The sequence below is a fragment of the Musca autumnalis genome, unplaced genomic scaffold (genome assembly GCF_047663935.1).
Source record: "Musca autumnalis isolate F117 unplaced genomic scaffold, ASM4766393v1 scaffold_5, whole genome shotgun sequence".
NCBI lineage: Eukaryota > Metazoa > Arthropoda > Insecta > Diptera > Muscidae > Musca > Musca autumnalis.
In genome coordinates, this window is record NW_027412088.1 from 132,088,866 (window position 1) to 132,104,589 (window position 15,724).

At 34.6% G+C, this 15,724-nt stretch overlaps 1 protein-coding gene across 9 annotated transcripts in view; it reads right to left on the minus strand.

The window, feature by feature from the left end:
• Nucleotides 1-15,724, minus strand: part of sns (nephrin adhesion molecule sticks and stones) — a 326,558-nt gene that overhangs the window by 222,947 nt on the left and 87,887 nt on the right. For 8 of the 9 annotated variants that reach the window (XM_073988663.1, XM_073988662.1, XM_073988661.1 and 5 more), the window contains one exon: nt 14,252-14,605. In XM_073988663.1, the coding sequence (XP_073844764.1) occupies nt 14,252-14,605 (354 nt within the window). Of the gene's footprint in view, nt 1-14,251; nt 14,606-14,671; nt 14,743-15,724 lie in introns of those variants that run through there. The other variant, XM_073988664.1, reaches the window with a different exon arrangement.

The following is a 15,724-nucleotide window of genomic DNA, read 5'->3' on the forward strand; positions in this document are numbered from 1 at the left end:
TAGGGAAGGGGCATGAGCATGGGTGCAAGAGTCAGAAACTAAAGAAATAACGAAATTTCTTGACATTAAGGTTTTGGATTTAATAAAATTCAGAGTTCAGAGTGCAGTCATATCGTTTATTAGCAAAAGTCAGAAGTCTGGGTCTCGAAAAACATATGAGCGTAGGGATCGGACCCGTTTCAGAGTGAGTACTATTGATCTATTGACTTTATAACGGGCGATATCATTGGAAATTCGCGATTATCATCTAACGGGCTTTCCAAAACTTTTTTTCTTTATAGAATCCTGAATTTTCAATGATATCGCCCGTTATAAAGTCAATAGATTAGTACTCACTCTGAAACGGGTCCGATCTCTACGCTCATATGTTTTTCGAGACCCAGACCTCTGACTTTTGCTAGTAAGCGATATAACTGCACTCTGAACTCTAAATTTTATTAAATCCAAAATCTTAATGTCAAGAAATTTCCATTATTTCCTAAGTTTCTGACTCTTGCACCTAACCTCATGCCCCTACCCTAGACCCACCACTCCCACGATGAAGTATGTATGACTTATATCAACTTAAAAATGTTATTCACTTTTAAACTTCCCAGAACAAAACAAAAAAAACAAATAATTTTAACCAAAGTAAAAAATATTTTACGAAATATTGACGATTTTTGTATGCCGTTTGGTTTAGTTACATATGTTTTGGCCATTAAATTTTAAGGCGTTTTACGTATTTTCATATTTTTTCGTAATTTTTGTTGGATATCGTGTCAAAACTTTTTATTTTCTTATACCTGAAGCATTAAACTATAAATAAATGCAAAAAATACCTGATTTTGTTTTCAAACAAATATTTTACAGAAAATGTTCTAAAATGTGCAATTTTGTTGCAAATGTATTGGCCACCACTGTTTATGTACACTAAATTCGGATAATTGCTGGCGTAAAATGTGCTTCTTATTCTCTCGTGCAGCAAGCATAGATGTAATATAACATAAGCTAAGATCTTATTTATAAACGTTTCTCATAAATACATACATATATATGTATATGTAAATATACACTTTAACACGGCGTAGAAAATATAATAATATTTAATTTTATCACAAATACACATACATACATACATACATATTTATACATATGCACATGCAACAATTTCAAAATCATTTGATTTTGGTTACTCCCTGTACCGCTCCTGCCAATTAAATCACCCTAACAACTATTGTTAGTCACAAAGTTATGAACACAAAAAGCATTAATACGAGCATGAACACATGCCAGACGCTTAGGTGACAATAATGCCGGCACTGCTGTCACCATTGTTGAAATGTTCGAAGAGCACATTAGGATGGTAGTTTTGTGGCATTGGTGGTGTTGAATTGAAATCGAATATTACGATTGGTCCTTTTTAGAATTAAATAAAGCCGATGATGCTGCTGCCAGCCAGCAATGCGATTGAATTTGCTGTGCTGCTGCTGTTCATTGTACTCCTGTTGCAGCCCGAATTGAATTTCAAAAAGTGCCACATAACAATGGTATTAAATTTTCTTTTTATTGCATTTCATTGTCGGCGACAACTCGACAACTTGTTATTGGATATGTGGCGGAGGCGGTGGGAATTTGTTGGGTCCACAAAACGATCACCACAGGAACACTCACATATTCCATTTAGCACACTCATAGGGAAGAATATGTGAAACGTGTACTAGTTGCAAAAATGTTATTGTCTGCGAAAAAAGAGTTTCCCTTTTTCAATTTCTTTTACTGTTCAAATTGTCAGGAATGAAAACTTTTTGTTCAATATATGTATCTGACGTATGTGTGAGCGTCGTCTATGTAATTTCCATACATGTTGTTGAGGTATGTATTTGTGACAAAGTTACAGTTTTATAAAATATTTGGCAATATAACTACCAACAAACTTGAAACCGTTCAACAAGAAGCTATTTTTCTACCTTTCATGTAAATGTAAGCATTTTTGGTACTCTAGTAAAACTTCGAGGAGAATTTCTATGTATTTATATTGTGCATTTAGTGAATTGCATAATTTAATTTTTAAGGGAAATCTTCCGTGAAAAATGACAGGTGGTAAGTAAAAACTCCACATTTCCAAATAACGTAACGGAATAAAGGTTTATATAGTACATTTTGATGGCCGTAACATCTTACAAATCGACTATATACACCAGTCTTTTAACAAGACCAACTCGCATCAATTATTCACTTATTATTCCCAGCAAAATTTGAAGGAAGGGGTTTCATGCGATGAAGTGATTCCATGGCATCTTTTGCATTGGTTCAAACGAAGACGTGAAAGATCCGATCATTTAATTAGCATTTGAACCAATTCAAAGGAAGTCGAGAAAGATCGGATTTTTAATCAGCATTTGAACCCATGCAAAGGAAGTCGTGAAAGATCCGATCTTTTCATCATCATTTGAACCCATTCCATCGGTCCAATAGAGATAAATTTTGTTTTTATTTATACACAATTTCTAAATATATGAGATTAATTATTTACATTATGCTTGATGTTGTCGGCGACTCAAAATCAAAACCAACGTTGTTAAAACTTTCGTCGTAATAATAATGTCAATGCAAAGGGTTGGTGAAAATGACATGCCAAAGGGTTGGTGAAAATGTCATGTCAAAGCATTGGTGAAAATGACATGTCAAAGCATTGGTGTTAATGACATGCTTTGGATCCAAAAATGAATAGCATCTTTTGGGGTCCACGTTCATATAAAATTCATCGACGAAGATGCTAAAAGATGACATGCCAAATCACTTACACCCATGATTGAATGACATCTTTGGCATCGAACATTCTGCTGGGTTATTAATCACATAACACGCACATATGCTGAAAAAAGTATATCGTTGTTTTACTTCCTCAACCTAGTATTTTAAAAAATAACAATTTTTGCAGGGATAAAAACGGTAATTTTTTGATATATCGGGTTTTTGGTAAAAGTTTAAATGCAATAATTAGCGAATTGAATGTACCCAATATTATAATAATTGCATTTAAACTTTTGTTCAACCACCGATATAAGAAAAAAATTATCGTTTTATACTGTACCTTCCCATGAGAGCTATATCCAAATCTGAACCGATTTCAATATAATTTGACACCTCTAATTCTTGACAGAATTCAATCACACGGTCCAAATTTCATTTAAATCGGACATATATTGAGTGTTTGGTGCAGCAAATACATGAAATCGGCCGAAAATATATATAGGAGCTATATCGAAATCTGAACCGATTTTCACAAAAAACAATAGCAATCTTCCTATAGCTAAAAAATTACGTTCTCGAATTTTTAGAAGGAAATATGGGCCTATCTCGTTTCCTTATGCATGTCACATACAAATGCACAAAGACATAAGACCCCACAGTGTGGTGTAGGTTATAAAGAATCTGATTGAAAATGAGATATTGTCTAGCTGATGGTAGAAATCCATAGTGGATCGTGGGTATAACATTTCACTCTACTCCTTTCCGTAATGCAATATATTTCATTTATAAAAAATCGCAAAAAAATAACTTCGTTCTAAAAATATCACTTGTATTGTAGATTTTTGTCCCAAAACCCAAAGCAGACGACAAGCTCACTTGTGCCCAGATGTCTAAATTAAGGAGGAGAAAAGGTTCCACTGTTAATATATTCCGCTTCGTTACTTTACTCACATATTGCAGCATTTTAAGCGTTGTAGTTCTAAAGAAAATCCTTACCCCTGGCTATTATTAGGATAAGGTAAAATTATACATTAAGAGAATGTCAATGACATAATAGAAAGCATTTCTGTCACTACATCTGATATTGTAGCTTGGGTTTCCAACGAAAGAGAAAATAGTCAACATCAAAACAGCCAAAAGAACAAAACAAAAGGGAATGGAATGGAAGAAAGCGCTTATAATGATTTTCAGCGAATTGCGATTAAAGTTGAGGGGATCTGGGTAGTTGTTAAATTTTACCCTTAAGTCATATTTATGTTTTTTATTGCTTTACATTTATTGCATTTTGTTTCGCTCATCGCCATTGTCGTTTGCTTTGCTTAACGTTTTGCGTTTAAATATTCGTTTATTTTCATTTATTTTTCTTTTTTATTGGCAAAACAAAGTAAGCATCGGTCTGTGTGTTGTTTTTTCTTTAACATTTCTTATCCCCACTACCATCCCCGACTGCCAGCGGACCTTCTGGGCCGGGTTTTTTCTCTTTTTTATTTTTTAATCTTCTTCTACATAAAAGTGTGCATGTCTGTTTGGTTGGCTATGTGTGTTTGTGTGTTTTTGGGTCAATTTCCTGATGTTGTTTGCAAAAGGAAATTTGACCATTTTCATAAAACAAAGAACGAAACGAAACAAACGAAATGAGGAAATCAAAGATGCAAAAGCAAAACAACAGCTAAAACCATGACCGACCGACTGATTCGACACAGACCCTTCTGGTCGCTGCGAATGGGGTTTCTTTTATGCCGGCAAAGAGTCGCAGTCGAGGGAAACACATTGTTGAAGGCATTTAAATTTTCAATTAGATTGGCATATGTTAAAGATGTTGATTTTATTATGTTGTACATTATTATTGTTAATTTTGCTGTTGTTGGTGTTTTGTTCATTTGGCCGAAATGTTGTAAAAAACACCGAACGATTATCCGCTTACTGAAAGTTTAAAAATTATAATTATAAAGGGTTCATTTCACTCAAAAAAGGCTGAGGAGGCGGATGAAAAGTAAAGAAGGGTGGCATTGCTGAAATATCATGTCAAATAGCCTATGAGGCCATATTATATTTAATGTGATAAAATTTAATCATTTTATAGTCAATAGTGTGTAGGTTATTATACAAAACTTCAAAGAGGAGAGTAAATAATTACAACATTGAAGAAATTGGATATGAAACAAAATTAAATTAAAATTGCATCAAATTATATATTTTTTGTTATTTAATCCTCTTACTTTTCCCTTTTTGGGGCAGTGACTGACATGGTAACATACAACGGAACTTTACCAAATACTGGGGAACTCAATTTAACCACGTTAAAATATCAATATGTACAAAGAGTTTAAATGATTAACATTTCATTACGAACTACTGAGGTGTTCGGATTATTAGGGTAGGAATTATCGAAATATGGGTACCAATGGTTAGCATCACCCAGGCCAGGCTTTCGGAGTCGAGCCATTTTTGGTCAGACTCCTACTCCAGTCCAATTTTTTCACGACTCCAACTCCGGAGTCGACTCCGAAAATAAATTCTATCAATACAAATATACTAAATATTTAATAATCGGTTATGGAAGGCATTCAAATTCATGAAGGAAAACCCCCCTCGATTGTACATGTGTATGAGAAATAATTCTAGACTAGACACTAGGTTGAATTGATATATATATATATATATATATATATATATATATATATATATATATATATACTAGCTGACACGGTCCGCGTTGCTGGCCCGTTGTTTGGGTTCACCGTGTAAACTTTAGTTATCTATCCAGCATTGATACAGCCATAATTAGGCATCCCTCTAGAAACTTCATAATATAAATCATTGTTTTGACATAAATTCCATGTAATGGTATCCCCCAAATTTAAGATATAAAATCTCTTTTATTATACCCTTCACCATAAATTGACCGTTTAAAGCACTTTGTGACCCACATATAATGATCGGTACACGTCAATTAACATTGCTATATATTGGATTGTTGGTCTCGGTTGGGGTCGTAATTATTACTGCAGAGAATTGTCAGTATAGATCCACGTTTTGATATAGCTCCCATAGAACGGTACCGGCTGATTTTCGCTATTTTTGAGGATTTAACATCATTATCACACCGAAATGGCTAAAATTTGGTTTTAATGTTTAGGTATATATATATATATATATATATATATATATATATATATATATATATATATATATATATATATACTAGCTGACACGGTCCGCGTTGCTGGCCCGTTGTTTGGGTTCACCGTGTAAACTTTAGTTATCTATCCAGCATTGATACAGCCATAATTAGGCATCCCTCTAGAAACTTCATAATATAAATCATTGTTTTGACATAAATTCCATGTAATGGTATCCCCCAAATTTAAGATATAAAATCTCTTTTATTATACCCTTCACCATAAATTGACCGTTTAAAGCACTTTGTGACCCACATATAATGATCGGTACACGTCAATTAACATTGCTATATATTGGATTGTTGGTCTCGGTTGGGGTCGTAATTATTACTGCAGAGAATTGTCAGTATAGATCCACGTTTTGATATAGCTCCCATAGAACGGTACCGGCTGATTTTCGCTATTTTTGAGGATTTAACATCATTATCACACCGAAATGGCTAAAATTTGGTTTTAATGTAATTTAAAGAGGAGAGCATACATATTCGTATCGACCGAAAGTCACGCCTTTTTATTTGCGCTCGGTATGCAACAGTTATAGGTTCACGTTTTGATATAGCCCCCATAAAGCAGTACCTCCCGATTTTCGATAGTTTGGAGATATAGTCACTTTTGGCGGTCGTAAACAGTCTTGCAGAGAATTTTCAGTATACGCCCTCGTTTTGATATATGTAGCTCCCATAGAAGGGAGGCGCCTGATTTTCGCTATTTTTGGTGGATTTAACCTCTGGATAGTGACATCTCAAGTTATCCGGATTTTACTGTATTCCAAAATGTGGAGTTGATCGCGCTATCCCACTTATTGTTTAGTGTTCAGCGTTTATAGCATGTTTTAGGCACGCAAAATTATGTATATTATCTGAAATAATAAATGTTTGAACATTTTGTGATGACCGCGATATTTTACTTCCGCGAAGACCATTCAGGGTCAAGACGGTAATTACAGTAGTATTGCAAACAATCTGTAAACAATACGCTCAAAAATATCATGGACTTTAAAAAAATTAAGGAGAACCTCCGGTCACTACACTTAGCCATATTAAAATAGCTCACGACCGCGCTATCCCACTTGTTCAAGCTAGTGTTCACATCATTTTCGTGTCACGCTTACTAAAATTATGTATATTAATTGAAATAATACATTTTTGAAAACTTTGTGATGACCGCGATCATTCAGGGAAAACAATCTGTAAACAATACGTTCAAAAATATCAAAGATTTCTGATTTTCTTAAAAACATTGTAGGGAGGACCACCGTTCACTATTCTTTGCAGTAAAAAACAGCTTACGGCCGTTCTAATTAACTGAAATAATACATTTTTGAAAATTTTGGGATGAACGCGATATTTCACTTCCGCAACGACCATTCAGGGTCAATACAGTAATTACCATAGCAATGCAAACAATTTGTAAACAATATATTAAAAAGTATCTTGAATTTCGCGGTTTTCTTAAACAATTTGTGGGGAGGACCACCGGTCACTACACTTAGCGGGATAAAAAAATTGATTACGACCTATTCTCAGACCTAAAAACTCCACATAAAAAATTTCGTAAGATTTCCCAATCGATTGTTATCGGGATTTTACTGTATTCCAAACTATGGAGTTGACCGCGTTATCCCACATATTGAAGCCAGTGTTATAGCGGTTTTGTAGTCACGCTTACTAAAATTAGGTATATTATCTGAAATAATACATTTTTGAATAATTTGGGATGACCGTGATATTTCACTTCCGCGACGACCATTCAAAAAAATATATAGCCTATTTTCATCACCGGTGTTCCCAGTACATTATCTGAAATTTTCAAGAAAATCTATTCAGCCGTTTTTGAGTCTATTCGGAACATACAAACATACTAACATACACACATTGCCTTTATATATATATATATATATATATATATATATATATATATATATATATATATATATATATATATATATATATATATATATAATTGTTCCACAAACATCCCATAAGGGACAAGGGAGACTTCTCTCCTATAAATGAGTGCGCCCCGATTCATATTAGCTCAATGATACGGCGTGTCTATGACACCACTTTTGTTGAGAAGTTTTACATGGCTGAAATATTCAGGAAATGTCGCCAACATCACTGAGGGGTATTTTGCCACCGTTGAAATGTATTTTAATGTTGCCTGGCCGGGGAATCGAACCCAAAACCTTATGTGTGCATACTTCATATCTGCAAATTTGCAATAATGTTTGTACAAATAGAAGTTATCAAACTCAGCCTTTGTCTTCTAGCCATTCACATCCGATATGCCTGATGAGCTGAATTAAACCACCAGAGAAACGATCGTAGCAAATTGTTTGGGTGTGTGGGACTTCGCTAGAATTCACTTTTTCAATACAAACTCCTTAGTAAATTCATAGTTAACATTTTTCATTTACTCTTTATCTTCAAGGTCAAAATCATTTCACAATTTTCAGTAAGTAACTGGAACTTTCTAGGAACGGTTGTTAAGGATCAAAATAGTAAAACAATTTTAAAATATTCAATTTTCCAGGACACATGTCTTCTTTTTTGGTTTTCTATAAAGCTGCGGATATTCTATAAAGCTGCGGCATTTCGGATCGATAATGTCGTAAAATCCTTCAAAATATCGAAAATCAGTTGGTACCGTTCTATGGGAATATATCAAAACGTGAACCGATATAACCCATTTTGAATACCAAACATCTTAAGATTAATGTTAACTTCTGTACTAGAGATGGGCACGAACATGCACGAACACGGACCAAAATTTTTATGCACATTCACGCAAAAACACGGCGTTTTTCGAGAAGGCACGAACACGCACACTCACGCACGAAATTACAAAAAAAAATCGATATACGAGCAGGTGTACATTTTTTGTTCAAAAAATATTCATATCGGTTTTTCTGAGTGAAATCGGACACTTTTTCAATATGAGTTTTTTGATTTCCTTTATTTTTTGCTGTGGTGATGCTGCTCATCAACTCATACTGAAATGTTTTGTTGATGATCAGCATCACCACATCAAAAAATAAAGGAAATAAAAAAAACTCTTATTGAAAAATTGTCCAATTTCACACAGAAATCCCCATATGTACTTCTAATTTTTCTAATCTTATTCAATTTCTATTCTTATTTAAAAACATTATTTTATCCAATTTAGAACTCAAAAGTCTAGTACGCCTTTACCAATTGACCTTTCGTTGTGAATATTTCCATATTTGGAAAAATCTCCCGCTTATTGCTGAGCTGACGGGTATAGCCAACAATTTCCTGGCTAATTCTTTTAAATATTTTAGATTAGACTGTTTCCAAAAGTTTAAAACATCAGTCTGGCTAGATACGGCACTCGATAATATGTACCAATTTCCGTATCAATTGGAGACTTTTTCATTTTTCGTCTATTTGCCATTTTGATCCAAAAACTCTGAAAATTCGTGTAAATGTGGCATTATAATTTCCTGCTCATCATTAGAAAACTCTATGTTCTCACTTTGTATATCAATAACCATTGCTTTTACATTAGCTAATAAAAAATTGGTCTCCTTAGACGGCGAAAATAAAAATGTCCCTATAAGATGTGCCATTGTTGGTACAAATCGTTTAAGAAATGATTGTTTAGTTTTAGCTTTCAAATCTTTCATGAATTGAGTCAATGGTATCAATTGAGCAGACTTTCAAAAGTTTTTTAGACCAAAGGGCAAATATGTGCGTAGTAGGGTACTTTTCCGAGCTTAATTTTTCGGAACACTCTTTGAATATTTTATGAAAACCCAATAGAGGTTCTAGCAAACTTTAAGTCAGATATACGATCCACCTCATTCTTTTGTAGGAAAATACTCTTAATCTCATTGTGGACCTGGTATATGCTCTCAAGCATGTTTAAAATATCTTACAAGGTTTTTTGGACAGTCAATCAGTTTTCCCAATTCGGGAAGAGGATGTTTTTTAATAACACCATCCATAACAGATAATACAGTCAGATAAACGTCTGATTTGCAAAGGGAGTATATTGCTTTAACCCTCTGGGTAGTTTTTGTGTTTGCTTCTCTTATGAACAAAACAAATTGCAAACAAACATCATCTTTTTTACTCATACTCTGGCCTCTCCGTAACAAAACGGTAGTAAAAACCAGACTACAAAACGAAGCAAATAATTTTAGGCATTTTTTGGTCGGTTTTATATTCTTGTTCGATTTTCGGGTTTAGTATGGTCACTTGCACGACTTCTAAAGGCTGATCAAAAATTTAGCACGATCGTGTCACATAGTGCAGATCGTGTTTAGTCGTGTCGTGCAAAACCGTGTCGAACAAAAAAACACGATCACGCACGGCCAAAAATGTATTCCGGCACGACACGGCGTTTTTCGAGAAGGCACGAACACGCACTACTCACGGCACGACACGCGCCCGCCTCTATTCTGTACCTACAAACAGATTGACAAACATCTTCATACTTTATAGAGTTTCCGACGAATATTTCGATGTGTTACAAACGGAATTACAAAATCTTACGGTGAAAAATTGATCTTTGTCGACCACCTCAAAAATAATACAAGTAAAATCAACGATAAGTTCGGTTAGACCGAACAGATAATCGGAAAATGTTAAATAGACCTAGAACTTAATATTTTCCCCATCCTATAGATGTAATGCCCATAATTTACCGTCGATTTGTTAAACATTTTTCGTTTTTGTCATTTCAATTATAACTGATTTATACAACATATAATTTACGCCTCAGTATAAATCTGTTGGCATTTACAATTTATTACATTTAATCGAAAATTTATTTAATCACTTCTCTTCAAAGAGAGACGAAAGGTCAGGTAGGTTTTATTACAGACTACATGCTCTTCTGTTATTAAAAACCAAACTTCCTCATAAAAGACGATTGGTTCTTTTAAAGTCCTTTGAAATACCAAAGTTTTCTCATAGCATACGAATAGGGTGTCTTTAAAAATGACAGGAAGATCATTACAAAAAAGACTCTAACTTTTTTATACAAATCCATCAAGAAGTCTATTAGGATCAATATCACTTATATAACATGCCAGATGGTCTTCAGGACGATTTCTCTTAAAGTACCACAAGGTCTTTCTTAGATGACCAACAGGTCCTTTCACAGCAGAAATTATTGAATTCTAATAGAAAAAAGAGGAAAAGACCAGCGAGCCTTCCATGATATGACCAGTAAACCTTCTAGAAGATCCTCGCCAAGAGTATGTGGGATATGAAACCATTACTCCAAAGTGTATTATAAACAACCAATTGACCCAAAAATGTTTCTGATATACATTTTGTATTCAACATAGAGAATAATAGTGTTGCATTTAAATAATGATCCTTTAACTGATTTAAACAATTTTTGATTTGACAATTTGTAGAACAAATTGTTGCCACGACTCCGACTACGACTCCAGAAAAATTTGCTAGGCTCTGACTCCAGACTCCGACTCCGAAACCCCGTCCCACGTACATGGAATATTTAAGTTTGAGTCCCATTTCTTGAGTATATTTCACCGCTGTGATATTTTCCTACAAGTGGTACGGGAGAGGCGTTAAAAAGGAGGTCTCAGTTCATCTGTCCTAATCCCGTCCAAAAAGTTCACGGGAAAAGATTTTATATTGTTAGCATGTATAGCTTTATAGAAACTAAAATATACATAATGGGCTAAATATGCATATGGGAGCTATTTCAAAATTTGAAGATTCGGTTTTTAGACACTTCCATGTGCCAATAAATTTTTTTCATCGATTGGACAATCAATGCGAGCTGTTGAACGATTTCGTAAAATTCACATTTTGGCCCTATACTATGGAAATAAGAATTGCTAAGGGGCACGGGTTAGGGGTTTTGGGTGAACTGGCAAAAATAACAAAAATGATTTTAGGGACTTCCATGAGTAAGACTAGTGACATAACTCAAAATACATTTTTAGCGCTAACGGGTTATTGTGTCAAATTTTTATTTTGATATCTAGAAAACTCAATGAGCAAATCGTCACCTTAAATGGCCAAAGCCGTAACCCACAACACCATAAGTTTACAGGAGAAACAAAAAATTTTGTAAAATAAAAACTGTTTTATAGAATATAAATCTTATGAGGGCGTGCATTTTGGGTATTATCAATCAAGTACGAATGGAAGTAAGTAATGAAACCAAAACCGCGGAAACGCTTGGTTTTGGCATCCTTCATTACAACAATATCTCCGAGTTTCTAGAACAGGATCGTTATTTTTTAACGTAGAAGCTTGAAATTTTGCCAGTGCATGTCTTTTAGCTTTGTGTATCAGATTCCACCAAAAAACGAATTTTGATATTCAGCTTCGGGCATTTCTGGTGACAAAATGCTCATTCACTTTAAGTTTGTCACAAATCTACAAATAAAGGAAAACGGCTTTACATCCGTGTTTGATCTTACATAGAAAAAAGACACTAGCATCTAAAAAGCTCTATATACCCAAAAGAATATTTTGTAAAATAATAATATCAAAAAATATCCTGATAGACCAATCATCATTGTTACCAAAAACGATATTTAACAAGGTCATACGAATAGGAGAATTTGACGTAAGTCCAGCTTCAGGTTTTCTATTATTTTATGTCCCTATTTATCACCAACAAAAAGGGCAAATTTTATTAAAAAATGTACGGGCAATTGTAAATAAAATAAATTCAAGTCGTTTTTGTGGCCTAACAACGGCTGACCAATAAACTGGCCAGCCAGCCAACCACTTGACCCGGCCATATGGAGCTGTCAATAATTGAATTTGCAATAAATGAAATTTTCAGTATTCAATTCTTTTCAAATTGTCTGCATGAGAATTTTCAATTAAATTATTTGCCATAAAACACAAATTCATCTACCACCACATCCAGTGTTATCAGCATCATCACCATCGTTGTGATAATTTTCATCTTTTGCTTCATCACCATCATCAAATCATGTGATATGACCTATTTTAGTACATATTACTCGGTTCACGGTTTTACTCCTTCTCTCCGGTTTTTGGGTAGAAACGACAACAACAACAGCGAATGAAAGACCCATAAGCTCATCCAATCAATTTGATTACATTTCATTTCGTAAAATTGAACGCTTTGCATCGATCGGCACAATAATGACAAAAACGCTACATTATTCATCATTGAGAACAAAGAGTTCGTTCATCACAGCATCAGTTCACGATTTTAATTCGACTTGAATTTCAACGAATATTTAAACTAAATCAAGAGGAAAAAACCTAACAAATGGGTATTTGCAGCAGACACAGATGATAGATGGTTGGAACGAACGAAGCAAGGAAGGATGCATGCAATAACAATAGTTTTTCACGTGAACTCTAAGTGTGATGAAATCAGAGGATGAATTAAGCACCGGCAATCAAATGAAATACTTCAGATGCAATTAATTAAAACATAACGATGAGTGTACAAAGATACATACATATGTATTAGGATGGGCCCTTCGCGTTTCTGATTCCTGGGATTGAACTGAGCAAAAAAGTCCACTGGACAATATATCTACCGTGAAAATCGAGCCTCCCGATTTTGACTTTAAGTTTTTTATTGACGTTTTTGGGATATTTTGGCATATAACAGCCAAACCATTGGGATTTTCGATCCAACACAAAGACAAACATTGTAGCCAAGACAGTAATTGAAAACTCTCTAATACATCGCAAAAGCATTGGAACGCTCCTTCAGGCAGTTTTGGCCTTAAGAATGTGCAAACTTTTCGGAAACATTGTGCTACAAAATTTGACCCGAAAAATATTCAAGTGTTCTGATGCAAAATTATATCGTGTTGGGATCCATGGACAACGACAATGCCTTTATTTCGTTTGGGTCACTTCGTTTTATTTTTTTATAATGGTAAAAGAAGTGAAAATCTGCATTTTCAAATTTAGACGGGCATATCTTATTTTTTCCACAACGGATTTCTTTTGATCCTTCTTCCTTTTAAAGGGGTGAATAATGTCTTTTGAATAAGCTATTATTGTTTTAAATCGGTTAACAAATGGCTAAGTTATAGTGGTTTATGTCTGAAAACCCCCACAAAAAACCTATAAAGGAATTTCATTGGCTACAATGTTTGCCTTTGTGTTGGATCGAAAATCTCAATGGTTTGGCTGTTATATGCCGAAATATCCAAAAAACGTCAATAAAAAACTTAAAGTCAAAATCGGGAGGCTCGATTTTCATCTTAGACATATGGTCCAGTAGACTTTTTTGCTCAGTTCAACCCCAGGAATCAGAAACGCGAAGGGCCCATTAAGGTTTTCAAATCGCCCCGGCCTAATATGTATGTATACAATACTTACAGATAACAATAAGTTTTGCATTTGCTCGTATCGCTGAATTTAAACGGGCCGGGCCCACCTGACACTGGTACTCAGCATCATCCGAGGTTGAGGCATTCGATATCCTGAGATTGTAAACACCCTGCTTACGATCGCCCAGCACAGAGTAACGAGGAAAACCTGGTATTACCGCAGAAAATCCCAGAGCAAAGCCATCTTTTGTCCATTGAACAGCACCAGCTAAATTTGAGACTTCACAACGTAACATAGCTTCTGCTCCTTCCAGTACTTGTAAATCATGTGGTGTTACGCGGAACTTTTGTTGTTGGGCATGGCAAAACGCGGGAAAATGTATGACAACCACGAGGCACATCACTGCAAAGAAAGAAACAAAAATATTGAAATATTTACAGATAAAACATTACAAAATAAAACTAATACAATTTTTAATTTATTTCAAAAGCCAAATTTCTTAAATTAATGTTTTCAAAACATCCTATGTTACTCTTGTGCCAAACATTGAATATATAACATGACAATTTTATAACTTTTACCCGGCGTTTACAAATGCCAGTATTGGCAAGACAATAGCAAAAACACAAACCTTTTTCACAAATACATTTATAAAATTCTTAAATATGTATAGAGAAAAGTATGAATGTATTGTTGAAAATGGTTTGTAACTTTTCTATTGTCCTGCCAATACTGTCTGTGTGTAAACGTTAGGAGAGAGAAGAGGTGAAGAAGCTCCCTTTCTCCCTTCTTACCCATAAACTCAAAACATTTTCATGAAAATTTTCATAGTCTAGCACAAGAGTTAAAAAAAAAGTTGGGTATGGATGACATTGGTATTATCGATCAAGCATCTCCATGTTTCCCTAAAGAGTGTCAAACAACATAAAGATCCACATTGGGATCCGTTTGTGCAAAACTGGCATTTAAGTTTTTTGCAAAACTGGCATTTAAGTTTTTGGAAAGGAAAGATAGTGGAATGCCTAGTAAATGGTCTCACTAAAATTGCACATAAGTAGCCGCGAACAACTGAGCGGATCAGGGGATGAGTTCCGAAGTCACGAGACCACTACATCACTGCAGCAAAGCTTTTAAGCGCATAAATTATAAACTGACACAACACGAAAGAGAAGCATCAGAAACTGTAACCACAAAAGACAGCTGCATCGCAATCCACTTACCTTGGCAAATAGGTTCAGTTCAGTAAAAAGTAAAAACGGCCGGGCCGAACTTTTTATTCAACATAAATTCTATTAAAAATATATTGTAGCCATTTTTGTTGGATAATATGGCTACAACTTACAAATTCCAAAAATTCCGAAAATAGGGTGGTATCCTTGTATGGGAGCTATATAAAAACGTGACCTATAGCGACAATTCTCTGCCGGAATATTTTAAAACGCCAAAGGAGACTAAATACCAAAATTTTAAAAATGCAAAAATCTGGAGGTTCCGTTCTGTGAAGACAATTGTCTGCAGGGA